Consider the following 26,858-nt stretch of genomic DNA (forward strand, 5'->3'; position numbering starts at 1 on the left):
TTGGGGTCAGATCCTGGGTCTACCTGTGGAACTTGTTATTTCTTTACTCTCCCCCTTCAAGAAAAAAAAAATGAAACATGTCATTCAAAAGCTTGAATTTCAATAATGATAATATATAGTTTAAAATTTATATTATTTTTATTGTTTAATTTAAGTAATTTAATATGTAAATTATCATAATATATTAATATATGGTTGAAAACTTGTCATTATAGTTTAAATTTTGTAAGTATTACCTTTTACATTATTTACTATATACAAATATTAAAATGAGAACAAATAACCAAATCACTAAAGTAACTTGATGGTCAAGTGAGACCATGACTTTTATAACCATGACTACTTTGACTCAAATCTTCACATCCGGAAAAACATTTTAGGATTTATTTCAAGGCAAATTCAATTCAAAAACTAATTTCACCAAGGTCAATCAAGATTGGTTCATCGAATTAGTTCGAGTATAATAAACCCCTCGGTGCCAAGAATTTAAAACCAGACCAACCTTTAACAAATCGGATAAGGATGGTTCAAGGCGAATTCGAGGTCGAGATGCAACCTACCTATTTGCTCATCCCTAATTATTATAAGTTTAATATCTGATATATGATATTAACTTAATTTTTTTTGTTGGGGGGAGGCCCAGCAGAGTACCTTGCTATTTGGGGCTTTCATGCGTCGCCCGTGCGCACGGGACTGGCGCACCCCTACCCATCTCATAAAAACAAGTCTTTGAACTGGGCGGTCACGATCGCGCCAGCGATCTTAGCTACCAGTGACTTGGGCAGGAAGTCGGATATCGTCTGTTTTTTTTAATCATTTCCCTGTCTCTCTCACACAAACACAGTGAAAAGAACTCGTTGGGCATCTCTTTCTATTTGGTTTTCGATTTCCGTCTTGGAAGGTTCATTTGAATTCCTTCCATTTGAAGGGAGGTTGTGGTTGATTTGATTTCTAGGGTTCTTACGCTGTAATTGCTGCTGCAGCTGCAATGGATCTTAATCTAGATGCCCCTCATTCGATGGGAACCACCATCGTAGGGGTTACTTACGACGGAGGTGTTGTCCTTGGAGCCGATTCCAGAACCAGCACTGGTCTCTTTCTCTCTTTCTCTCTCTCTCTCTCTCTCTCTCTCTGCTTTAGTTTCAATCATTTGCTTATTTCATTCTTTGTGCATGATTCACCCGACGTTCGTTTTATTTCCCTAAATCTGGTGCACTTTCAGTGTTCTTAACTTTATCTCTACCGCAAGATTTGTGTGTGTGTTTTAACCTTATTTTGCTATTTATGGTGCATGAGAAATTTCATTACATTACAGACAAACAATTTTGAGAAAATGCACTCTTTTGAATCAACTGTGCTCTATCATGTTCTGAATTTGATTCCATATTTGTTTTCCCGCTTTTAGGAATGTATGTTGCCAACCGGGCATCGGACAAAATCACACAGCTTACGGACAATGTCTACTTGTGCCGCTCTGGATCAGTAATTTTCCTTCTCACATCCCTGATATATAAATGCTCCTAATAATTTGTTTAACTGTTTGATAAAAGCTGATTTCTTTTATGTTTTAGTCACTTTACCTTGGTGATTATTGAATACTTGGCATTTCATATGTTAGTGGTGCATCTACATTGAAAGTGTGTCTTTAAATCATTATTGTCCTGTTTTGATTACCGTACTTGCCTACTTGGTGGTCATTGGTGTTTAATTAGCATCTCTAAATTCATGTGGCATGATAAAATCATTATTATCTTTGCCTGAATAGACGTCCCAGTTACCCTAATGGTATATTCCTGATGTAAAATGTGATGCCAAATTATGGAAGACTAGGAACGTTCAGTGTTTCTTGAAATGGTTTTTCATATATGTTGCCGACTCATCAAAGCTTTATCCCATCTATTTGGTGTTGGCTACACAAACCATCTTTTGCCATATGATCCTATGGAGGACCATATCCCTTAGTATGTGTTTGAAGCAATGATCCAGGATTCATGTGCACAAGGGCTTGGAAAAACTTTATGCCGGCCTGACACAATCCTTATCCTTTGTTGAACTTCAGATTGACAGTGCAGGATGAGATTATATTGTCTTGTCAAGTTTGTTTTCCTTTATAAGGTTGCCCAAGGTGGTTTTGTGTTCTTTTCCCCTCTTTTATTGTCAATTTATAAGTTGAGATTGTATGCTTGAACTGAAGAAAAAGATATTTCTCTTTAGCATAGAAGTATCTTTTAATCTAGGGGCCCTACTCCTTGGTTATCTCTGTTAGGTTTTAGATATATGTTATTGTTATGTGTATGTAGAGATTACAATATAATTCCTAGGATTTTATTCTTTTTGCGTTATCCAACTGTCTGTGTTTTCTTGTGTGTGCTGATGCACCAATCCTTTACATCTGTTTTTAACTTCTTAAGTTCCATATATGAATGTGGATTCGAACTTTGATGGAATTTCCATTTTTTTTTACCAGCCAACACAGACAAGATATATTAAGAAAAACATCTCTCTCATCCAGTTCTTAAAGCATCAGAAGAATATTACTCTTTGAGCAACCTTTCCATTAATTTCTTCATTGTAGATCTGATTTTTTGAAACATGTTTTTCCTTATTTTAGAATTATTTATTAAAAAATTGGGAAATAAGGGCTACACACGAGAATTTCCTTTTAGAAGGTCAAGCTTGCTAGTTGAGGAAGTCTCCTGTGCAAATCACAGATCCCCCCACCACAAAAAAAAAGTCCAAATGAAGTGAAGCAGATACACTACACTGCATTAAGTGAAGCAGTCCAAATGAATATGCTTCTAATATTTATTCTTTAAGCTTCAATTTCAACTCAACTCAGCTAAGCCTTGTTCCAACTATATGTGGTTGGTGGCATGCATGTGTTCCGCACTTCCACTATTCCACTCTACGGATGGTCTTCTTTACGTGTGACCAGAACCATCTAAGTATACGTTCTGTCATTTAATCTCCCATTGGAAACTTCTAGGTTTCAAAAGGTTTATTTTTTATCGCATCCTTTCTAGTTCTCACTCATCCATCTTAGCATTTACATTCTGCTATGATATAGGATTTGAATCCTATGATATAGGAATCTGTATGCATCCCTTTTACTCATTTTGCTATAGTTCTATCAATGGCATTCTCTCTAATCTCTCCCTTGTTATGGATAATTGTACCTTGATTTACATTCCTATTATTTTTAAATTTACATTCATATATTTTGTTTTAGGCATATTTATTTGAAAACCTTTTTTTTGTTTCTAAAGCATGTCCTAAACCAAATTTAGCATTTAATCCTTCTGTAGTTTCATCAAATAATGCTGTCTTTTGTAAATAACATTCGTCATGAGTTATTGATTTAAAAGGCACACCTAGGTGCGTAGACGAGGTGCATTTCAAGGTATGTGTCTCACCTAAGCTTAGCTGTAGCCCTTTCAAAAGGGTGCCTCAACCCAGTTGTGCATCTTTTCAAGCACAGTGGCTGGTCTGGGGGCAGAGTCCTTGGATCACCAACTGACCCCTTTGAGGCAGGTCCAAACATGTCCATGCATGGGTCCTAAATTTTTGTCCTGTGTATAAAGAGATTGGTTTTGTTTGCTTGGTCACTGGTTCTCTGACAGAACCCCACTTTTGCTAGTGTTGTTCTCTCATCCTTCTTAATACAAGAAATTCTTCATCATACAACATTTAATCCATATTCCTAAAATAAAATGAACTGCAACTGAAATCACAAAACCATACCTATTTACTTGCATGAGCTTGCCTCAAGAATTAGGAATGCAAGATGTGAAACATCACATAAGTTACCTAAAGTAATGCAATTGGGAGAATAATAAACATATTTAAAGTTTCACATGCTTGAATTGTTGAGTGTTTGAAGCTGATAAAAAAATTTTTGAGTGTTTGAATATGCTTTATATGTTATCTTTATGTATTTTAATTTGAGCCAATAGGCTTTTTAAAATATTTAGTTTCCTTAATATTAAAGTTTTCATTTTTTTATGAGTTAATACTATTTTGAACCATTTTTTAAACTTTGTACCTTTATTCAAAAAGGTATGTGCCTTGCCTTGTGCCTTGTGCCTTGTGCCCCGGGCCCCAAAAGCCCCTTGTGCTTTTCTTGTGCCTTGTGCTTTTAAAACACTTCCATGGGACTTCCTCTTGAATATGTTTGGCCAAGTTATCCATGGCTAGTGCAAACAACTAAGGGCTAAGTGCTTTGTTGAAGTCCCATTGTAACTGGTTTGATGTCTTTCCTGCAAGTGTTGTAATATTGGTTATTGAATCTTCATACATGTAGTTAATTAGGTCTACATGCTTATTTGGTACTTCTTTCTTTTCTGAGGTCCACGATATTATCTTTCTAGGAACTTTCTGATATGCTTTCTCTAGACCAATGAATACCATACAAACACCTTTCTTCTTCTCACTTAACTTTTCTATCAATTGTCTTTAGTTTCCATGGTTGATCTTCATGGAAATTATATAATATACGTTTCATCTTGTAACCTCTTCTTGGTTACTTTCTCCTAAGGCTGCGTTTGGAAGCAACATAAATGCAAATGTGTACGCTGCATTTGTGCATCTACCCTGGTTCATGAATGCAAAGTGGTCCTATTTTCCATGCCCACTTTGCACTCTTTCTGTTTGTTTTCGGTCATGGAAAATCTTGAAGATTTAATGGATTCCCTGCCCTGTTCACATGTTCCTCACTGGTGGTCTTGTTTATTAACCGAGACCATGGTCTAGAGAAAGCACCATGGTGCCCTGTTCACCAGTCTCAAACTGTGACTATATCCATCTTTTCCTTCTCTAAATTCATCGCTTTTCCTACCACCAGCGACTGCTTGCCTACTTCACTATTAACAATCACCTTTCAAAGAGAGTATGCTTTCAGGGTTAAAAAATAAATCCTTCAAAAGAATTATCTAGAGTTTCAGACATAAAAACCCTCAAATGATTGAGTGAAAATACATTGTTAAACAACCCACCTGCTGCTTGTATTTGATTTGTTGTTGCTTTTTGTCTCTTCTAATCATCACCGCTGCTTGTCTTCTTGGTGAAGGTGACTGGTTTAAATGAGTATTCTTGATCAGTTACAACAAGTGTTCAGTAAGTGGGGAATGGAGAGAGCGAAAAATGGGAAAAATAAAATTTACAGAAGAAAAGAATTAAGGAAAGAGAGAAGGCCGAATGTGGATGAGAGAAAACGGTCATTTGATGTTCAGCTCAGGTGAAACAATGCAAAAGACTGACGGTGAGAGAAAACAGTCACCTTTTACCTTCAATTGATGAAGAGAGGAAATGTTTACTTCAGTAAAATCAAAGTAAATGTTTATCCTAAGTAAACGGGTTTTTTTTTTGCATCCATTTACGATGCATTTTCACATGCCATCCAAACGTCTGCAAAATCGAACAGGAGTGCATTATAGCACTAATCCGATGTTTGCATCCCAACCAAATACAGTCTAAAGTTCCATAGCGTGACACTGTGGCTCATTAGTTTAATCCCACAATAATTATTGAAACTTTGTATATCACGTTTATTTTTAAATTTAGGTACCACGGTGCTCTGTCTTGATTCATCTGGCATTGCTTTTTGTTTTTATTTATTTTTGATAAATTGTTTTTTGTTTTTATTATCTTATTAAATAGTTTAGTTAGACGTAATGGGCTTGCTTCCACATACCTTCTCAGGTTTATATTTGGAATACCATTAGGTCCTAGTGCTTTTTCATTCATGATCTTTTTTGGAGCCTCATTTGTTTTGAAAACTCTAGTTTTTCGAAGATACCTATTATTATTTGTATTATCACATTTTTTTTATATTTAGGTACCATGGTGCTCTGTCTTGATTCATCTGGCATTGTTTTTTGTTTTACTATCTTATTAAATAGTTTAGTTAGACATAATGGGTTTGCTTCTTGTATACCTTTTCAGATTTATATTGGAATACGATTAGGTCCTAGTGCCTTTCCCTCCTTCATCTTTTTTGGAGCCTCATTTGTTTCGAATACTCTAGTTTTTGAAAGACACCTACTATTTTTAGCTATAATTTCTCCGAAAATACCAAGAACCTGCCCATATGTATTAAGTTTTTCTTGGATTCTTGGATTTGGACCAGAATATTCTGAAGAAGTTAATCTCAAAGTTTTGCTTTTCAGGAGTCTGGAACCTAGTTCTGAATTGAGATTTACAAAATCAGTTTTAACTTCTGAGAACATCAGAATAATGTAACTTACCCTTCAATAAACTTGCCAGTCAACTGCATTTCTTTATATGTTTCACCTTTCACCTTTGTTCCTAAAACATGCAACTTTCATTTAGAAAGGAAGATTTTTAGCATTGTCTTGATCTTCTACAGTTCTAACTCACTATGTAGAATCTTATTTTGTGCATCATGCATTTAATATGTTTGGTTTGATTGTGTTATGAGTCATGCTACTTTCTCTGGCAGCTTAAGAAATCATGTATTCATGCCTACGTATTTGTATTTGTTTGTTGTTTGCAGGCTGCAGATTCTCAAGTTGTCTCTGATTATGTGCGCTACTTTCTTCATCAACACACGTGAGTGCCTATTTTTTCATAGTTGTCTAATGTTACTAAAATCAACTTGAAGATCAAACTATAAAAGGGTTGAATCAGATATGTATCAAATTGGACCTAGGTTGACCTTATAACATCAGCTGTATGGGTGATACATGTATGCATGCTTTTTTTTTGTGTGTATTTGTATGTTTGCATGCATGCTCATTTTGTATTTCCCTCTCTTTTGATTGCTCTATTGATGGGGACTGGATGGTTGAATGGATTTTTTTTTTTTTTGATCAATAACAGAGTTTCATTAGAATACTGATAAAAAACAGAATTTCATTAGAATTATAAAAAACGGGTACAGCAAATCAGAGAGAGTTAAAAAGGCGTAACTCTCTACAAGAGAGCAAAACAACATCTCACAATACAGCCCAGTACAATTGATCCCTTCCCACCCCCTGCTTTGCCAAAGCATCTGCAAACGCATTTTCTGTTCTTTTCACCCACTGAAATTGGATGGCCACCCCCCTAGTTAGCCATTTGATTTCCTTTCTTTCATTAGTAAACTTCCAAAGACCACTCCCTTCTGTAACCAGCTTACCACCAACTTTGAGTCCCTTTCAATAATTAATTTCTGTATATTCAGTTCCTTACTCTTTTTAATACCCTCCAGAACAGCAAAGATCTCAGCTCTAAGAGAGTCCCCAACCCCAATGGGGCAAGAATACATTGCTATCACCTTCCCTTCCTCATCTCTGAAAACACCCCTACACCTGAGGGGCCTGGGTTACCTTCACCACTCCCATCAAAATTTAATTATTTTATCTTTATGGAAGTTGTCTAATTTTATTAAAGAAGGGTGATAATGATTTACAAAAAAGTATTATAAAGGATACCTTGTGCTCGTCACTTAAAGCGGCATACACCTATTTTTGGTGGGTTTTCTCCATTTACTGGAGACACCTCCCAAAAAAGAGAATGTTTGACTCTGATGCTGACTATGAGTTAACCAATCCAATATCTTTTGTTGCAGGATACAGTTAGGTCAACCTGCAACTGTCAAAGTTGCTGCAAACCTAATTAGGCTTTTGTCGTACAATAACAAGGTTTGATCTAACTGGTTTTATTTTGTTTTTATGCTTTTTATTTGTATCTTATGAATTGTTTGTTTAAAAAAATACATATTAAAAAATTACACTAATGCAGGAGAATTCATGAATACTCATAGTTGTGCTTGGCATTTAGTTGCTACTTCCCACCTTCTATGATGATCTTTTTTGAACATTTGGATGGGGGGGATAGTTTGTAGAAATTTCTTCTTTGCTATTAAAAAATTTCTGGACAAATTTAAGGCATCTTTTCATGTTTAATTTCAAAAGGAAGGATTATATCCAGAGATAGAGAAAGTGATTTTATGGAAAAAGAAAAGAACGGAAACAATATTAGGAAGACTTTTTTCTTGATTGGTAATTAGGAAAATAATTCCTATATATTAGAAATCATTATGTGGGCTTCTTTAGGTCTGAAATGTCTAAAATGGGAACACAGAAGCAGGTGAATCCCTGGGAGACTTTGCAGGAAGCTGCATCTTTTGCGGGTTGGGTAAGACTCCCTGCATTTTTTGTAGTCTATGTTACAAGGTCTAGGGATTTAACTGGTGATAGAAGTCCAAACACAAGGGTGATTGGTGAAGGAAGGTGGCAAGAATGCACGATTCTTTCATGCTATGGCTAATAGTAGAAGAAAGAAAAATCTAATCTCTAAATTGGTGGTTGATGAGGTAAAACTCACCCAACAATCTGAGATAGCTAGGGCCTTTGCAGATCATTTCAAATCTATTCATAGGAGGCGACTAAATGGAAGAATTTGGCTAGAAGGGTTTGACTGGCCTAAGATACCCGAGGAGCTTAAGGTGTGGCTTGAAAGGAGGTTTGAGTTGGAGGAAATAAAGGAAGCTGTGTTTTCAATGGATAAAACTAAAGCACCAGGATCAGATGACTTTGCAATGGCTTTTACCAAGATTGTTGAGACATTTTGAAACATGACCTCCAGAGAGTCTTCAATGGATTCTTTGTGAGGGGTGTGATAAATCTAGGGTTGAATTCTACCTTTATAGCTTTGGTTTCAAAGAAGAGTGGTGCTATTCATCCCAAGGAGTTTAGACCTATTAGTTTGGCAAACAACCTTTACAAGATCATTGCTAAGGTGCTCTCAAGGAGGATTAGGATTGTGCTTCCTCACCTCATCTCCCAGAATCAAGGTGCCTTTGTCAGCAATCGACAAATAACGGATCAGATTTTAATAGCTAATGAGAGTGTGGAGGACTTAAAAAGAACTGGGAGAAAAGGAATTGTGTGTAAGCTAGATTTAGAAAAGGCTTATGACTAAGTGGATTGGTCCTTCTTACTATAGGTCTTGGAGAATTTTGGGTTTGGGGCTAAATGGTGTAAGTGGATCCAAGGCTGCTTAGATTCCTGTCACTACTTTATTTTGGTGAATGGAGCAGTTGTAGATCATTTGCTTGTGGTTAGGGGCCTTAGGCAAGGTGACCCCCTCTCCCCATTTTTGTTTACATTAATTGCTGAAGTTTTGGGCAGACTAATAACTTTGGTAGATGCTAGAAACCTAGTGAGGGGGTGGAGAGTGGGCAGAGATAGGGTACAACTCACCCATCTACAATTTGCAGATGACATCATCTTGTTTTGTGAAGGTGAGGAGCTTAGTTGGGTTAGGAACATGAAAGTGGTGGTGCAACTCTATGAAAAAATGTCAAACTTAAGAGTGAATTTTGACAAAAGTTGTGCGGTGGGGATCAATATGGATGAGAGAGCGGAAATTCTAGGTTGTGCAATCTCTGAGTGGCCTATAAATTATTTGGGTTTGCCTTCAGGGATAATCTGAGAAATAATAGTTTTTGGAACCCGGTGGTGGATAGGTTCACAAAAAGACTAGCCTCGTGGAAAAGGAATTACCTCTCCTTGGGTGGTAGAATCACTTTGATTAAGTCTACCTTAACCAACTTGCCAATCTACTTATTTGTTTTTATGATCCCGAAAGGAGTAAGTAGGGTTTTTGAAAAAAATGATGAGAGACTTCTTGTGGGAATTGGGGGAAGAAAAAAGAGATCATAGAGTGGGGTGGGTGGTGGTCACTAGAAGTAAGGAGGAGGGCGGTTTGGGGATAGGAAGTATTCAAAGGAGAAATGAGGCCTTACTTGGGAAATGGTTATGGAGGCTACCAAGGGAGGAGGATAAACTATGGGCAAAAGTGGTCATCAGCATTCATGGGAAAATGGCAGATGGCTGGGACGTTGGAGTTATGGCAAGGGCCACACGAGCTTCTCCTTGGAAATCTATACATGCCATTCTTCCTTCTTTCTTACCTTTCATCAGGTATGACCTTTGTTCTGGAGATTGGGTAAATTTCTGGGAGCATTCTTGGGTGGGAGATGTGACATTGAAAGAACAATTTCCCTCCTTGTATTCTATCTCTAGGTTTAAAAATGAGCCTGTTTCCACCTCAGAGTCATTTCTTGGCTTTGATTGGGATTTGGGTCTAAGAAGGGGCCTTAGGGATGCTGAAGTCAATCATGTTTCAGTCTCAATTCAGACCTTGGGTGGGGTGGTTTTGGACCCATGGAGAAGGGATAGTGGACTTTGGACTTTGACCCCTTATGGTGAATTTTCTTGTGCCTCCTTTTTAAGGCCTTGACACAACCCTCAGTTATCCCCAACATAGACCTTCCAGTTCAGGAAGTTTGGGGCGAGCTGATTCCCCCAAGGATTAGAGCTTTTTGTTGGGAAGCCTTTTTGAGAAGATGTGACACTAGTGACTTGCTCCAGAGAAAAAGACCTAATTGATGCATCCTTTGTAAGGCAAATGGTGAGAGCTGCTATCACTTACTAATATCTTGCTCACTTGTTTCATCTATTTGGGAATGGCTTTTCTCTTTATTTGGTTGTAGATGGACACCCCCACCAGAAGTACAAAGCTTGTTCACCTCTTCCTTCTTTAGGTGGCCAAAGAAGAGGGGTAGACTTCTCTGGAGATGTGTTAGAGCTGCAATATGTTGGATAGTGTGGGAGGAAAGAAATTCAAGGATATTTAATGAAAAGGAGAGGAATAGGGAGGTTATGATAGAAACAATTACTATCAAAGTGGTGCATTGGGCGTGTTAGTGTAAGGGTATTTCTATCTTTATACTTATGTTGAGGTGTCTGATCTGTAATATTATATTAGAACTAGTGTCCCTCACTTAAATAAGGGCACATGTGTCTTTTCCATTATATTAATAATATAAAAACATGTCTGGTCGAATGGGAGAGTAACTTTTCCCTAATTTGAACCAGACTTTTCTTTTCTCCTTTTCTCCTCCTTTCTCTCTCTTTCTTCCTTCTTTCTTCCTCTTTCTTCTTGGCTGCTATTAGACTAACAGAACTCAAAGGCAGGCCGAATTATAACATGGTATCAGAGCACAACTAAGCAACTCGGATCTGCCCAGATTTTTGTTCTCTGTGCACTCAATCTAGGGTTTTCCCTTGATTTCTCTGCCATTGGTTGGAGATAAGGGAAAGGGATGAAAAGGAGTGGTCGCCCTCTTCCCTTGGAGGTTTCTATGCCTCCAGTTGTGTCTTGTGTGGTCGGTTGCTGTGGTTTCTAAGAAGCCCTCTTCTAATCGATGAAGAGAAGAGAGCTGATTCGTGTGGTGCAGTGGGTGTCTTGTGTGCACTGATTTTCTTCTCGTGTGGTTTGTCTTTCAAGTGATGAGGTAAGAGATTTCTATGCATATTTTCTGTTATGAATCAAATAGGAAGTATGTTTCAGATCGTATGATGGGATTTCAGACTGTAGTGTGCTAGGGTTTGTGTTGTTTTTTTGTGTAATTTGAAGGAGTGGTGCTCATATAGTGGTGAGATTTCAGGTAGTCGTAGGGTAGGGTTTGTGGTGTAAAGAGTGCAACCTTCAGCAATAACAAGTGTTGAAACCAGTGTGATCAAGCAGTGTGTAGTGTGCCGAATTCAGTGATAACAGAATTCAATAATGGGAGATAACAATGATAGCAAATCTAATGTGATGATACCTACTGACTACCTGAATGTTCAAAATGACCTCCATTAAACTGAATGGAGAGAATTATGTACCTTGGGCTAAATCTGTAGAAGTTTTTCTGAAGGCAAAGAAGAAGGTGAAACACACAAGGGAGGAGTAACCCTCCACTGATTCTCATGAGTATGAAGACTGGGAACAAGAGGATGCACAGATTATCACGTGGTTATGGAACCCAAGATTAGTGTAAATTTCATGTTTCTTGACACTGCCAAAGATGTGTGGGACCATGCTAAAAAGTTGTATTCTGGTCAAGACAATACAACTAGAGTATATCAGCTGTATCAGGAATACTTTAATCTGCAACAGGGCAATCTGAGTCTTGAGGAGTACTATGCTAGTATGAGAAACATCCGTAATGAGTTGAATGTTTATCACCCCCTCACTTTTGATGTCAAAATTCAGCAACAACAGAGAGAACAACTTGACGTGACTCGATTTTTGGTGGGGCTGAAATCTGAGTATGAACCAGTACGGGCTCAGATACTAGGAGGGTCAGCTTTCCCTTCTTTAGAAGAGGTGTTTGCTCGACTTCGGAGGACTTCTATTGGATCTACTGAGAACTCTAATGTCTCAGATAGATCAACCTTTGCAGTGTCAAGGGGCCGTGGTGTTAGAGGTGGAGATCGAGGAGCTCAGTCTGGCCGTGGTGGTAGTAGTGGTTCGGTATATGGCCGGAGTGGTGGTGGTGGACTTGCATATAACTGTGGTGGTGGTCGTACTGGAGGTAGAGATTCAGGGGGAGCCCGTGGTAGAGGACGTGGCTCGGGTCTGAGAAGGTGTACTCATTGTGGTATGGATGAACATACCATTAATTATTGCTATGACTTACATGGTCCACCCTCAACCTGGGCCAATCATGCCATGACTAGTGACACCAGTTCCAGTTTCAGACAGGAGAATCGTTCAGCTGATAAGATGCCTCCTACATCCACAGATGGTCCCGAGAAGGAGATGGTGAGTGTTCCCCGTGATGAGTATGAGAGGTTTGTCAAATCCACATCTCAGCAGAACACGGCTACTTTTGCACACTCAGGGATGGCTTGTTTGGCATCCACACCCAATTCCCTGGATTATTGACTCTGGAGCCTCCGATCACATGACTGGAACTCCAGGTGTGTTTTCTTCCCTCTCTCATTGCTCAACATCACAATCTGTTACCCTTGCTAATGGTTCCACATCCTCCATTTGTGGTGTTGGTAATGTTGACCTGGACCCTGTATCCCTATCCTCAGTTTTGCATGTCCCTAAATTTCCGTTTAACCTTATGTTTGTTAGTAAACTGACCAAGTCACTTAATTGTTCCATTACTTTTTACCCTTCTATGTGTGTTTTTCAGGATCTCAAGACGAGGATGAAGATTGGTGGAGGGCATGAAGCTGGTGGATTGTATTATCTTGACGGTGGTGGAAGAACATCAACAGCTCTCCAATCATCTCTCTCTCTCCTCTCCAGTGGCACTATTGATTTGGTCATCCTTCACTGACAGTTTTGAAATCTTTGGTTCCTTCGTTGAGTCAACATTCTGTTTTAGATTGTGAGTCGTGTCAGTTTGGGAAACACCATCGTGTTCCCTTTAGTTCTAGGGTTGATAACCGTGTGTCGAGCCATTTTTCTTTGATTCACTCGGATGTTTGGGGTCCTTATAAAGTTATGTCATACAATGGATATAGATATTTTGTCATTTTTGTTGATGATTTTTCAAGGATGACGTGGCTCTATTTAATGAAAGAAAGAAGTGAATTGTTTACCATCTTCCAGAAATTTTATGCTGAGATTCGCAATCAATTTGGTGTTCACATTAAAATTTTTCATTCTGATAATGGCCATGAATATTTATCTTCATCATTTCAAGAATACTTGGACCAACATGGCATTATACATCAGACCTCATGTATCTACACCTCAACAAAATGGGGTGGCTGAGAGAGAATCGCCATCTCTTGGAAACAACACTATCCCTCATGCATCACATGAATGTTCCCAAGCCCTTTTGGAGTGATGCGGTGCTTACTTCTTGCTTTTTGATTAATCAGATGCCCACGTCTATCTTTGATGGTCATTCCCCATTTACTACCTTGTTTGCCACCTTGTCTTCGTTTCCTCTTTCTCCTTGGGTATTTGGGTGTGTCTGCTTCGTCCATAATCTGGGCCCTGGGAACGACAAGTTAGATTCACGATCCCTTAAGTGCATCTTCCTTGGCTATTCTCGGACCCAGAAAGGGTATAAGTGTTACCATCCTAGTTCTCAACGTTCTTTTGTGTGTGTTGATTTTACATTTTTTGAGTCTACTCCGTTTTTCTTGGGGTCCGGTGATGCTTCTTCCTCATCACCTCCCCCTCTTCCACTTCCAGTTGCCGATTCTGTTCCCCTTGTTCTAGCCGTGACCAAGTCCTTGCCTCCAGTGCCACCACCTGTTGAACGCCCACCTATCCGTCAAGTGTATACACATCGCCCATGTGTACCGGCTGCTACTCCTCTGGCTCCATCACCGTCGACAGACCCAACAGTTGTCTCCACACCAGCCCCGAACCCAGTATCTGATCTTGATATTCCCATTGCCTTGTGGAAAGGTAAACGCACTTGCACCCTTCATCCTATTTCTAATCATGTTTCACTCACTCACCTTTCCGCCTCCCATCGCCAGTTTATCTCATTGTTATCCTCAGTTGTTGTCCCTAAGGATGTCCAAGAAGCCCTTACCTCTCCAGGGTGGTGTCATGCAATGGAAGAAGAGCTCTCAGCTCTACTTCATAATCATACTTGGGACCTCACCGCTCTTCCTTCTGGGAAGCAGGCTATCGGTTGTAAGTGGGTTTATACTATTAAGTATTTGCCTGATGGTAGTGTTGAGCACCTGAAAGCTCGATTGGTTGCAAAAGGGTACTCCCAAACCTATGGTATTGACTACACAGAGACCTTCTTCCCAGTTGCTAAGATAGGGTTGGTTCGTGTTGTGATCTCTTTTGCAGCTATGTATGATTGGCCCCTACATCAGATTGATATTAAGAATGCCTTTTTACATGGTGATTTGCTCGAGGAGGTCTACATGGAGCAACCACCAGGGTTTGTTGCTTAGGGGGAGGATGGTAAGGTATGCAGACTAAAGAAGGCTATATATGGGCTTAAACAATCTCCTTGAGCATGGTTTGATAGGTTCAGTGAGGTGGTAAAGAAGTTTGGTATGAAACAGTGCCAAGTTGATCATTTCGTCTTCAGTCATGACTCTCCGATAGGAAAAATACTATTGGTGGTGTATGTAGATGATATTGTTATTACCGGGAATGATAAAATGGCATTGACAGGTTGAAGACTTTTCTACAGGAACATTTTCAAACAAAGGACCTTGGTAAATTGAAACGTTTCTTGGGGATAGAAGTAGCAAGATCTAAGTATGGTATTAATTTGTGTCAGAGAAAATATGTGCTTGATTTGCTGGAAGAAACAAGTTTGTTAGGTGCTAAACCAACTAAAACACCTATGGAAAACAAATACTAGGCTGAGCAGTGATATGGGTGAAGTGTTTGAAGACCCTGGCAGATATCGACGACTTGTAGGTAAACTGAACTACCTACCCATTACTCGGCCAGACATTTCATTTGCGGTTAGTGTGGTAAGTCAGTTCATGTAGAAACCTCTGGTTCCTCATTGGAATGTGGTTCTAAGAATTGTGAGGCATTTAAAAGGGGCCCCTGGTCGTGGTTTGATATACAAAGGGTATACTGATGCTGACTGGGCTAGTTCTATGTCTGATAGGCGGTCTACCACAGGTTATTGCACTTTTCTGGGGGGTAATCTGGTGACATGGAAAAGTAAGAAGCAGACAATCGTGGCAAGAAGCAGTGCAGAGGCAGAATATAGAGCTATGGCGCATACTGCTTGTGAATTAGTGTGGCTAAGGAACCTTCTACAAGAGATAGGATACAACATTAATACTCCAATGGAGCTTTATTGTGACAATCAGGCTGCAATTCATATTTTCTTCTAATCCGGTGTTTCATGAAAGAACCAAGCACATAGAGGTTGACTGTCACTTTGTGAGAGAGAAGGTGCTGAATGGAATTATAGACACTGCATATGTTAATATAGGAAACCAGTGGGCAGACTTATTTACAAAAGGGTTGAGTCGGGGAAGAGTGGACTACATATGTAACAAGCTGGGATTATATGATATATACTCACCAGCTTGAGGGGGAGTGGTGTAGGGGTATTTCTGTCTTTATACTTATGTTGAGGTTGCTGATCTGTAATATTATATTAGAACTAGTGTCCCTCACTTAAATAAGGGCACATGTGTCTTTTCCATTATATTAATAACATAAAAACATGTCTGGCCGAATGGGAGAGTAACTTTTCCCTAATTCGAACCAGACTTTTCTTCTCTCCTTTTCTCCTCCTTTCTCTCTGTCTTTCTTCCTTCTTTTTTCCTCTTTCTTCTTTTGTTATCAGACTAACAGAACTCAAAGGCAGGCCGAATTATAACAGTCCGAAATCTTTGGAGGTGTTTGACAATATCTCCACAGATATGTTAAGAAGAAATTGGAAGGAAGTGACCAATTCATACCCTAGTAAAACAAGGGGCAAATAGATCTTCATTGTACTGGGCAGAATTGTAACTAATTACTGGAGATTGCAATTTGTCCCTCTGCAATATTTATCTATTGTAACTTAATTTCTCCGTTATTAATGAAAGTTTTTTGCTGATAAAAAAAAGTAGCCAACTCGGCACCTGCTAAAGCCAAGATTAGCCCCATTTGGTCTCCCCTGGCCTCTGGTTTTACTAAGCTGAATTTTGATGGGAGTAGTGAAGGTAACCCGGGACCTTTTGGAATTGGTGGAACCTTTAGGGATGAAGAGGGGAAAGCCATTGCTCTATTCTCTGGCCCTATTGGTGTAGGTGACTCTATTCGAGCTGAGATTATGGCTGTGATGGAAGGGATGAAGAAGGCGCGAGAACTGGGCTGCAGCAAGTTCATTATCGAAGGGGATTCAAAGTTGGTTATAGGATGGCTGCAAGAAGAGAAGAATGGTCTGTGGAAGTTTGCTAATGAAAGAAGAATGTTCAACCGGTTTGCACAAGGTGTGGAAATTCAGTTTCAGTGGGTAAAAATGTGTGCTAATTCATTGGCGGATACCCTTGCTAAACAAGGGGTGGGAAGGGAACAACTGTTTTGGGCCATTCTGTAATTGATTTATATTCATTTGGGAAGGGTTAAGAGAGTTTACCCCTCCTTACTTCTTGCTATATTGGAAGTTTTAATAAAAATGTTGTTGTTGATAAAAAAAATGAGCTCAGGCGATTCAAGCAGGCTTCTAAAGACATGATGATTCAAATAAGGTGGATTAGAAGGTCAGCTAACAGCATGGCTGATGGCCTAGCTAAGCAAGGAGTTAAAAGACAATCTATGTTTTGGGCTATGTTGTAGTTAGTGGATCTCTTTAGGGTTACTTTTGGGCTGTGATGTAATCAAAGGAATTATCCTTTGGATTCTGTTTGGGGCTGTGATGTAATTAGTCGGATATTTTGGACTTTTTGTCCGCCCACTTCTTGTTGTGCATAATTTTTTAAAATTAATGAATCTCTTCTGTGTTGCTGATAAAAAAAACATATATGTTTTGTTAAAATCATATGTTGGTGTTTTATTTTTTGAGAAATAATCATATGTTGGTGTTTTTGTAATATGTAAAATGGTATGTTTTAACAAATCAAATCATAAAAATCTATATATGTTAACGTTTAACTAAATTTGACAAGGTATAAGTATTAACTATTAAGAAACACCACTTGGTTTCAAATGCTAAAGCCTAAAGCATGATACGACATATAAGCATATTAAATGGATGTACTTATATCTGTATATGGAATCTTAGGAAAAGGTGAGTCATATTCCCATTTCCCACATCCTTGTCTGCCTTGGTATCCATAACTGGGCATTTTAGCTCATTGCTTTGTATAATTGTTGCTTAAATGCCTTATTTTCTTAGAGGATGCTATGCTGAAGTTATCACAATTCAGGACATTATTCGCACTCAAGTTTTAGTTGCCTCATTTTGTCAAAAAATGTTGTGTTAGCTCTTGAGCTCTGTTTGGTTTAGTTCGTATCTAGTTTCCTAGAAAAGATATATAAAATATGAGCCTTCTATCTGGTGCACTCTATATGTTTCCCTGTTTTTGAACCTTTACCTAAAGGTGAAAAAAGAATATTCTTTCATGATGTAAGAAGTCAGTTATATAAAAATGAGACGTCATAATGCAGTATTCATGTTGATAAACATGGGAAACAACTTCAATTATACACAAGGATCTAGTCATAGCTAGAAAGTTGCATACTACAAAGTTGGTGACAATGTATAAGTTCAACTTCACATTTTGTTTGGGGAGTATATCTCCCTGTCCCAATCTTTTTTTGCTGCACATTTTGTATTCCCTCCTTTCCTCTTATTCATTTATTTTCCTTACTGATAAAAAGTAATAAGGAGGAAATTTACATGTTCTTTTCCATTTGCTTTCTGAATGTATACTGACAAAGTTGTATTTGCCATCTTCATGTCCAATAGAATAGTTATTCATATTCAATAGTTTCATATGTGCTACTTGTTGACATACTTCTCATTATATCTGTCTGCTGAGCTCGGCAGAACATGCTACAAACTGGATTGATTGTTGGTGGATGGGACAAGTATGAAGGCGGCAAAATATATGGAGTTCCTCTTGGTGGAACAATTTTAGAGCAACCTTTTACAATTGGAGGTCTGTCATTGCAACCTCTTTTTAAGCTATTGTATGTATTCATAATCTATTTTCCTCCTTTCCCTTTTTCCACTCTAGGAGTTTTCCGACCTTCTGTATTGGCATATCCCATGATGCTGATGGAGACATTTTTCTCTCCCCTGTCCATCTTCAGGAGTATATTTGTGTTTTCTTATCCATTGCTAACACTCCCCCAATAAATGTAGTTGGATTTATTTTATCCAATTGTCTTTATAAGAATCTGCATTTTGGGAGCTGACCTTCATATTGAAAGGGTTTTTTCACATAAAAGATTTTGTCCTAGATAATAGATACTTAACATCATTTGATTTGATTTCTTAGATTTTTGATTTTTTATTTGTACCGTTGAAGTACGGCCCTAGTTAAAATGGTAGTGGTGCACCAAATGTTTTATATCCTTTCAGGATGATGTTATCTGTTTAAAGCCTTTTTCTTGCATTAGTTTACTAATGCATAAAAGAAGAGAAATATGAATTATAGAATTCCCGTGCAATTTTATTAGCACCACATATTTTCTTTTATCCTAAACTAGTTAGTGTTTTACAGGATCTGGTTCCAGTTACTTGTATGGGTTCTTTGATCAAGCATGGAAAGAAGGAATGTCCAAAGAAGAAGCTGAGGTATGTAAATATATAATGTGTGATATTTGTGAAAGTGAGAAAGTTTATCTTGCTATTTGCTTATTTATTCATGTATATTTTGTTCTCTGGATTGGCATCAAGTATTATTAGATTCCTTAAAAGGAAATTGTTTATTCTCCTTGATTTTGTGTGCCTTCAATAACTACTTGTCCGAGTGAGAAAGAAAAGAATCACTTTTTCTTTTGTTTTTTATTACATGGTAAAGTAACAAAATTACTCAAAAGGAAAATATCCACAACCATTACCCATGTACATTTAACCTTACTCTAAAAACTTCCAATAAAATTTTCAAATGAAGTTGCTAGGAGTAGGTGGTTCATTCTTTTGCTTTCTCTGAGCATAAGATGCTAAGAGAAGTTGACAAGGTCATTCCTTACATGGCCACCTGTAAGCTGGTCAGATGTGAACTTGCTTATAGAGGTTCTCCAAACTAGTGCCGCATGGACTCTCCTAAATGGACAACATGTCTGTGTCAGACATGTGTCGAGTCCAACACTCCACAGATTCTTGAGGACACCTCTATGTAACATTTCATTTATATCTCCTAGCTTATTTGATATAAATGAAAAGCTAATGCACAAGATGAATTCCATGTTTTCTTGTCTTGTCGAGTCAGACTCTTGGACACGTGTTGGATTCTGAGGACACTTCTATGTAACACTTCCTTTATATCTCCTAGCTTATTTGACATAAATGAAAAGCTAATGCATAGGATGAATTCCATGTTTTCTTGTCTTGTTGAGTCAGACTCTTGGACATGTGTTGGATTCTGACTCCCGTATCCATGTCCATGCACCACAACTTCTAACCAACAAGACAATCTTTGAAGGGAGTCAAGGGACTGTGGGGCTCCAAATATGTTCATTGGGGTGAGGCCCATGATTTCTTATAAAAAGATTGGACTGTGAGAGCACCTCATGGTTCCCAGTTCCAGGGCCTAGATGAGATTCATTGGCTTTGGAGGACTGAGAACCGCAGAAGATGTTAAGAGACTCTATCTCCCAATCATTTAGGTTGTGTCTAAATCTTGGATTCCAAACAACACCATTGGAGATTGCTCCCCTGCAGTTCAGAATCAAAACTTCTGCCATATGAGGGGGAAGGTTCCATAGATTGTTCATTCTCACACCGGGGGTCACTAAAATCTTATCCGCAATTCCTTTCCAAAGTAATGGGAGATAGGTAGTTTTCTCATTTCCTTTCCAAAGTAAGCAGTAGTACTAGCACCCATAATATGGGTTTGCTACCTGGATCCCACCATCATTCTTTTGGCCATATTTTGCAACAATCACATTACTCTACAATGCTTCAGTTTTTTCATTGAACTGCAACAAATATTTTTTTTAGAAGAGATCTTTGTTATTGTGAGCTATTGGGCGTCAGTTATTGATGAAGTACTTCAAGAATATAAAAGTTTTCTGACATTCTGAAATTGTGAGCTATTGGGAGTCAGTTATTGATGAAGTAATATAAAAGTTTGCTTGTCTTTTATGACAAATGTGCTTGTCTGTTACAATTTCCTACAGAAATGTGGAGTTTTGATGATAGTAGGAGAGTTTCCACCTCTAAATATATCATAAGTTTTGATGATAGTAGGAGAGTTTCCACCTCTAAATTGACCAAATCCTGATAGCTAATGAATGTGTAGAGGAAATGAAAAGGTCTAAAAAGGAAGGATTTGTGTGCAAACTTGACATAGAAAAGGCCTATGACATGGTGGATCGGAAATTTCTCCTAGAAGTAATGCAACATCGAGGGTTTGGAGAAAGATGGTGTAACTGAATGTTTGGTTGTATACGGTCTTGTCATTGCTCTGTCCTTGTTAATGGAGTGGTGAAAGACTTTTTCCCAGCTAGCAGAGGGCTAAGGCAAGGTGACCTTTTCTCTCCCTTTTGTTCTACTTTAGTGGCTGATGTCTTCAGTAGACTCCTCTCTAAGGCAGATAGGGAAGACGGGTTTAGGGGGTGGAGAGTGGGTAGAGATAATGTTTCAATTACTCATCTCCAGTTTGTAGATGATATCGTAATTTTCTGTGAAGGGGGAGACATTAGGAGAGTGAGGAGATTGAAAGAACTCAATAAGAAGTTTGAAAAAGTTTCCAATCTGAAAATAAACTTAAATAAGAGTTGCATAGCAAGGGTTAACATGGAGGAGAATGACCTGACCTTGGTAGCAAATTGCTTAGAGTGTCATATCACCCCTTGGCCTTCGAACCATCTAGGATTACCCTTAGGTGCAAACACGAAAGAAAGCAATTTTTGGAACCCAATTGTAGAAAGAAGTAAAAAGAGGTTGGTTGGTTGGAAGAGAAATTATATCTCTTTGGGAGGCAGGGTTACTCTAAATAAGATCTACATTTGGCTAACCTACCCATCTATTTCCTCTCTGTCTTTGGGATCCCACCAAGGGAGGAAAAGAAACTGGAAAAAATCATGAGGGACTTTCTTTGAGAGCTAGGAGAGGTTAGGAAAGATCAAATAGTAAGTTGGGAGGTGGTGTGTGGAAGCAAGGAAGAGGGTGGATTAGGTATTGGGAATGTAAGAAAGAAAAATACAGCACTCCTAGGGAAATGGTTATGGAGATGGCCTTTAGAGAGGGAAAATTTGTGGGTTGAGATGGTGCCTAGCATACATTGCGGATCGGAGAATGGTTGGGATGCTAGTGTATCACGAAGGGCTACCTTGGCAGCACCTTGGAATGCGATCCATAACTTCCTTTAATTCCTTAGGTTTATCAGGTACGATGTTTGCTCAGGGAATTTGGAAAACATCTGGTTTGGTAACCGGCCTTTAAAGGAGTTGTTCCCCTCTTTGTATCCTCTCTCTTTGTACAGAAATGAGGTGATCTCCAATTTTCTTGTTCTTCCTTCTTTGCCTTTGAATCTTAACTGGGATCTTGGGTTTCGGAGGGGGTTGAGGGATGAAGAGGCTAATTGTTTGTCAGAGCTTCTCCTTCTCCTTGATAAAGTTTGCTTAGAGCCTACTAATCTTGATAGAAGACTTTGGTGCCTAAGTCCTAAAGGCCTTTTTTCTTGTGCGTCCTTTTTTAAAGCTCTTTGCCAGTCCCCCTCCTCTTTGTCCTTTCCTTGGAAAGAAATTTGGGTTTATCCGGTTCCCCCTAAAATTAAGGCTTTTTGTTGGGAAGCGGCTCTTGGGAAAATTAACACTCTGGATTCATTGCAAAAGAAAAGACCTCAATGTATTTCCCCAAATTGACTCTCTATGTAAATCTGATGGTGAACTTGACCCTAGACTCGATTATGATACTGCAATAGGTGTCGGATTGGGTTGTCTTTGATATGCCAATCAATGAGATACTTAGAGGGGGTCAAAACCTGGGTATGTTGGGATAGTCCGAGAATTCATTTGAGTGGGTGATCATAGTGACAGGATCAGCCCCTTTGTCGGACAAAGTGAATGATCATGGATGCACTCTCTTTGATGAAAACCAAAACTGTCGGCAGTTGATTTCAGCTGTTGAAATTTGTTTTGCAAAATATATTTATATAGAGATATACATATATATATTATGGTTTCAAAATGTTTGCAAAAAAGTTTTAATTCCCGGGATCCATGTGAGTAGAGAGTGCAACACTGTTCCTTGCAGCCGAGGGAGAGATCCTCTCTTGTTGGGCAGTGTTTGATCATTATGGGCTGAGAGGTTAAGTGTAAGACCATTGAGGGTAATGCCTGATGGGCTAATCTTGCATATGCCGACAGTCCTTGGGTTTTTATAAGGTGGCTTGACCCAAGGACCATTTAGTGTAAATGTTGGGCCCATTAAGAGCCCATGGTGATGGACTCAAGGGTTCACTGTCTCCTATAGTGAATTCGGCCAGGCCTTGTAACAGAGGGTAGGCTGAACCCATGTGGCTGATGTGTAGATCAATGTTTGGGTCCCACGCCATACAAGGATACCCAACTGGGCAGTAGTTTGGAGGATAAGTGAGCACATGGACTTAATGGGCCTAAAGCCCAATTCGAACTAGTTTAATATGATTAATTAAAGGGGCGGTTCTGGGATTTAGATCAGCAAATAGGATAAGGGATTGTCCCTATCCACTCAGAGAATCCAGATCCAAATAGAGATTTGGATCAAGAAACTCCTAATCAGATTAGGAGGGCTGATCTTTATCTGAAGATAAGATAAGGGATTATCCTTATCTCTTAAAAAGAGTCCAGATCCAAATACAAGATTTGGATTAGGAAACTCCTAATGGGATTAGGAGAACCTCTCTTTAAGGCTATAAATAGAGAAGGGCGAATCCCAGTTCATCCTTCAAGATTACTGATTCAAGAGAGAAGAGAGCTGCAGTTGGACTGACTCCATCTTCTGCTCTTGCCTTCTCCTGTTGTTGTCGCCATTGCCAGTTCGATCACCTGTAGGAGCGATCAAGAAAGGTTCTTGATATCAGTTTTTGGAAGAAAAACTGATCTAAAGTCATGCTCACTCGCCCTCCATCAGATTCTTGCTGAAGAATCAGGTTCTTGCTGAAGAACCACCCTACTGATTCTGCTCCACTCTACGTTGTGTCATCTTCAGTGGGAGCAGTCTTTGGTGATCTCCTTGAGCGTGAACACATTCGTTGGGGGTTACTACTACTCCGTATCAGGTATATCCCTCTCCTACCTTTTAGTTTCAGATCTGGTCTGGTTTAGGTTCAAGATTGATCATTGAAAATGCAATTTTCTAAAATAGGGAATGTGATTCCCACATGGGAGAGAGAAATTTTTGAAATTTCGCCCAACCTACCTGCAGGGTTCAGCCATCCATATGATGGATCTCTCATCCATTCACAAAGTTTAGTTTCAGCCAATCTTCAATGGGAGGATTCCAAACCGACCTTGCTTTAATATTTTTTACTACAACTAAAGGCTATGAAGCACCAATGCCTCCAGATATCATCAAAAGAGATATTTGAAGAGGTCCAATTTTGCAACCAATATATAACCCTGGGCATAACATACTCCATAATTTGTTGTTTACTTCTTTCCTTCTCTTGGAAGGTTCTTGCATTTCTTTCTTCCCATAATGTCCAGATCACTGTTGCTCTAGTGCATCTCCACATTATTCTTCCCATTCTCTTCGGCAATTTTAATCTCCATTGGCATATTCCACCTACACCCAAACAAGGAGAAAAACCAATCCCAAATTTCTTTAGCAAATGAGCAAGAAATTAGTAGATGAAAGCAGTTTTGCCCATCTATATCCATGGTCCAGGGCAATATTGGAATTCTGGTCCGGTTCGGGGTTTCAAGAAAACCCACACTACATGTACCTAAGGTCTCACCCTGGCAGCTGAGACAAGCTACCCCAACCAACTTGGTGGCACATCAGTGTCGGCCTTGGCAGGATAAATCTCCCCAGATCTATCCAACGGTTGTGAAGATTTTAAACTAACACGAGTCTCTTAAGTGTCCAGTTTAAGGGTATTACACAGAAACACACTGTAATAACATGAATCAAATATGTACTTTATTCATTTACATTAAATGTCATAAGGTACATCATTCTGATTGGAGCTAAGGGCATACACTGTCTAACACTTTGATGGGAGCAGCCAAGGCAACCCTGGTCCGTCTGGCATAGGAGGGGCTGTGAGAGACAAGGAAGGAAATTTAAAAGCCATCTTTTCAGGACCAAAGGGACATGGAGACTCTTTAAAGGCAGAACTATATGCAGCCCTACAAGGCATTCAGATTGCAAAAGATTTAGGAGTGGAGAAATTGATGATAGAAGGGGACTCCAAGGTGGTGGTGGGTTGGCTAAAGAACCCAGATTCAGTGATTTGGTGTTATAGAAATGAAATGAAGAAATTCAAATAGCTTAACACAACAGATGATTTTAATTATACAGTGGGCGGGAAGGGAGGCCAATGAACTGGCTGATTCTCTAGCTAAGCAATGGGTAACTAGGGATCAGATGTACTGTGCCCATTTGTAAATCTGCTATATATTTTTGTTAAAAAGTGAGGCTGCACTTCGTGCCTCACTGGGACGCTTGTAACAGATGCAATCCTTTGCTTCTAATGAAATTTAATGATAGTTATTTATCAAAAGAAACATATAAAAGTTTGCTGACCTTACGAGTAATTCTGAATAGACAAGAAGCAGGAGGAATTAATATGCTTTTAATTTCCTTGATAAATGTAAAAGATACTAAGCAAGCATCTAGTGAGTGTTTAAGTATTTTTTCTCCATCCATCCATTTACCTTTCTGTGTGTATAGTATTTAACAACTTCTAGTCTATTTTAGTTGCTCCATTTTTGACCTAGTTAGTCTTAAGAAATGGTTTGGCCAATTAACTTGCTGTATCAACAAAAAAGTATGGACTATGGGACATGATTAATGTTAGCATGTCTGTATCTGAAAAAGGTCCATTCTAGAATATATTGTTTTTTTTTAATTTAATTCTACAATATATTATTAGAAATATTTCAGATATATAAATAATGGAAACTGAGATATATTGTATGAGAATTTTACAATATTATCCAGCTTTGGTTTATTAATGATTTTCCAGATGCTGTTGAGCACTAACTGGTGTTCCGTTGAAAATTGTCTGATTACCATTTCTGTAAAACGTCTAATATTGTATTTCAGAAATTAGTGGTAAAGGCAGTCTCTCTTGCCATTGCTCGAGATGGTGCAAGTGGAGGTGTTGTGCGTACTGTCATTGTGAGTTTCCTATTTCAATTAAATCTTTTACCGCATATTTTACCTTGGCAAATATTTTGTGAAAACCTCCATCGGGAAGTGAAAATAAATGCACATCCAACACAAGAATGGAAATGAAAATAAATTCCCCTCTTTCTGCAAACATGGGGGATTTCATATTTTTCTTTGTTTTTTAGCCCCTCTTACCCCAAATAACACACAAATTCCCCTTTTATTAAGTGGATCAAAATTTTGCTACGTATTGGCCCGTATCAACTGGCCGATATGTATTGTATGGGTGACCCACTGATATGCTACTATAAGCACTGTTTCAAGGTTTGACCTGTTTCAGGGGGGTAGACAGGCCTTATATCGACCCCCCCAAACAGGTTAGGAAAAAAACTAAAAAAATAATAAAGCGCTAAATGAGCATATTGGTCTGTAGGCTGTAGTGATACTTGGAACCTTGCTGCATGTTTTAGCCCTCCTTAGGTGTAGTTTATGACATGTAAACCCTGACCACCCTTATTCCGAGGATAACTTTTTATTCCTTCTTAATGATAACTTCACGGGACAGGTTTGTGGTTAAAACAAACAAGCATTGGTTTATTGTCAACCACCTCTTATTGCATGCGGTGCTCGGTTATCTTTTGTTTTGTTATTAGTTGCTCATTTGTGTGGGTTGGTCTGTCTGCAGATAAACTCGGAGGGAGTGACAAGGAAAATTTACCCAGGGGATACCCTTCCACTATGGCACGAGGAGCTGGAGCCCCAGAATTCATTGCTGGATATTCTCTCCTCGACCAGTCCAGAGCCAATGAGCACTTAAAAAAAGGCAATCTGCCCATATAAAATGTTCCCCTACACTGGTGGTGCTTAGTTGTATTTCATTCACCTAGACTGCGGTGCTCGGGTCCAGCTCCCTTACAGATTTGTATCTTTGTTGCAACAGCTAAGGACATTACTATGGGCATTTTTATCTTCTTTAAAGAAATTAGTATAAAGCTGAACATCGGTGGTATTAGCTATTCTTTTTTAATGCCCTCGTGATTATATTCCCACCAAGATCACAGTGAAGTTTGGTTCAATGGTTCAGCTGTGTTCCGTTCTCTTGTTTCGTCCTACAAATCTGACTACTGGGTTTCGC

The 26,858-nt window shown here is 38.8% G+C and overlaps 1 protein-coding gene across 1 annotated transcript; it reads left to right on the top strand.

Moving 5' to 3' along the window:
* Positions 1-494: 494 nt before the first annotated feature.
* Positions 495-26,799, top strand: LOC148878546 (proteasome subunit beta type-6). The gene is made up of 8 exons (XM_088956399.1): positions 495-1,091; positions 1,406-1,482; positions 6,512-6,567; positions 7,568-7,640; positions 18,281-18,392; positions 18,960-19,033; positions 25,658-25,732; positions 26,409-26,799. The coding sequence occupies exons 1-8, from the start codon at positions 989-991 to the stop codon at positions 26,538-26,540; spliced, it is 702 nt and encodes a 233-aa protein (XP_088812525.1). The 5' UTR covers positions 495-988; the 3' UTR covers positions 26,541-26,799.
* The last annotated feature ends 59 nt before the right edge of the window (positions 26,800-26,858 follow it).

This window comes from Nelumbo lutea, chromosome 1 (genome assembly GCF_056320005.1).
Source record: "Nelumbo lutea isolate HS-2025 chromosome 1, American lotus-T2T, whole genome shotgun sequence".
In the NCBI taxonomy this organism is placed as follows: domain Eukaryota; kingdom Viridiplantae; phylum Streptophyta; class Magnoliopsida; order Proteales; family Nelumbonaceae; genus Nelumbo; species Nelumbo lutea.

Bases quoted from the DNA above. Each gene is read 5' to 3' on its own strand.
- LOC148878546 (XM_088956399.1), top strand. From the start codon at position 989: ATGGATCTTAATCTAGATGCCCCTCATTCGATGGGAACCACCATCGTA. The intron at 7,641-18,280 runs GTTTGATCTAAC...TGAGCTCGGCAG, and splicing joins TTTTGTCGTACAATAACAAG to AACATGCTACAAACTGGATT. The intron at 19,034-25,657 runs GTATGTAAATAT...ATTGTATTTCAG, and splicing joins TGTCCAAAGAAGAAGCTGAG to AAATTAGTGGTAAAGGCAGT.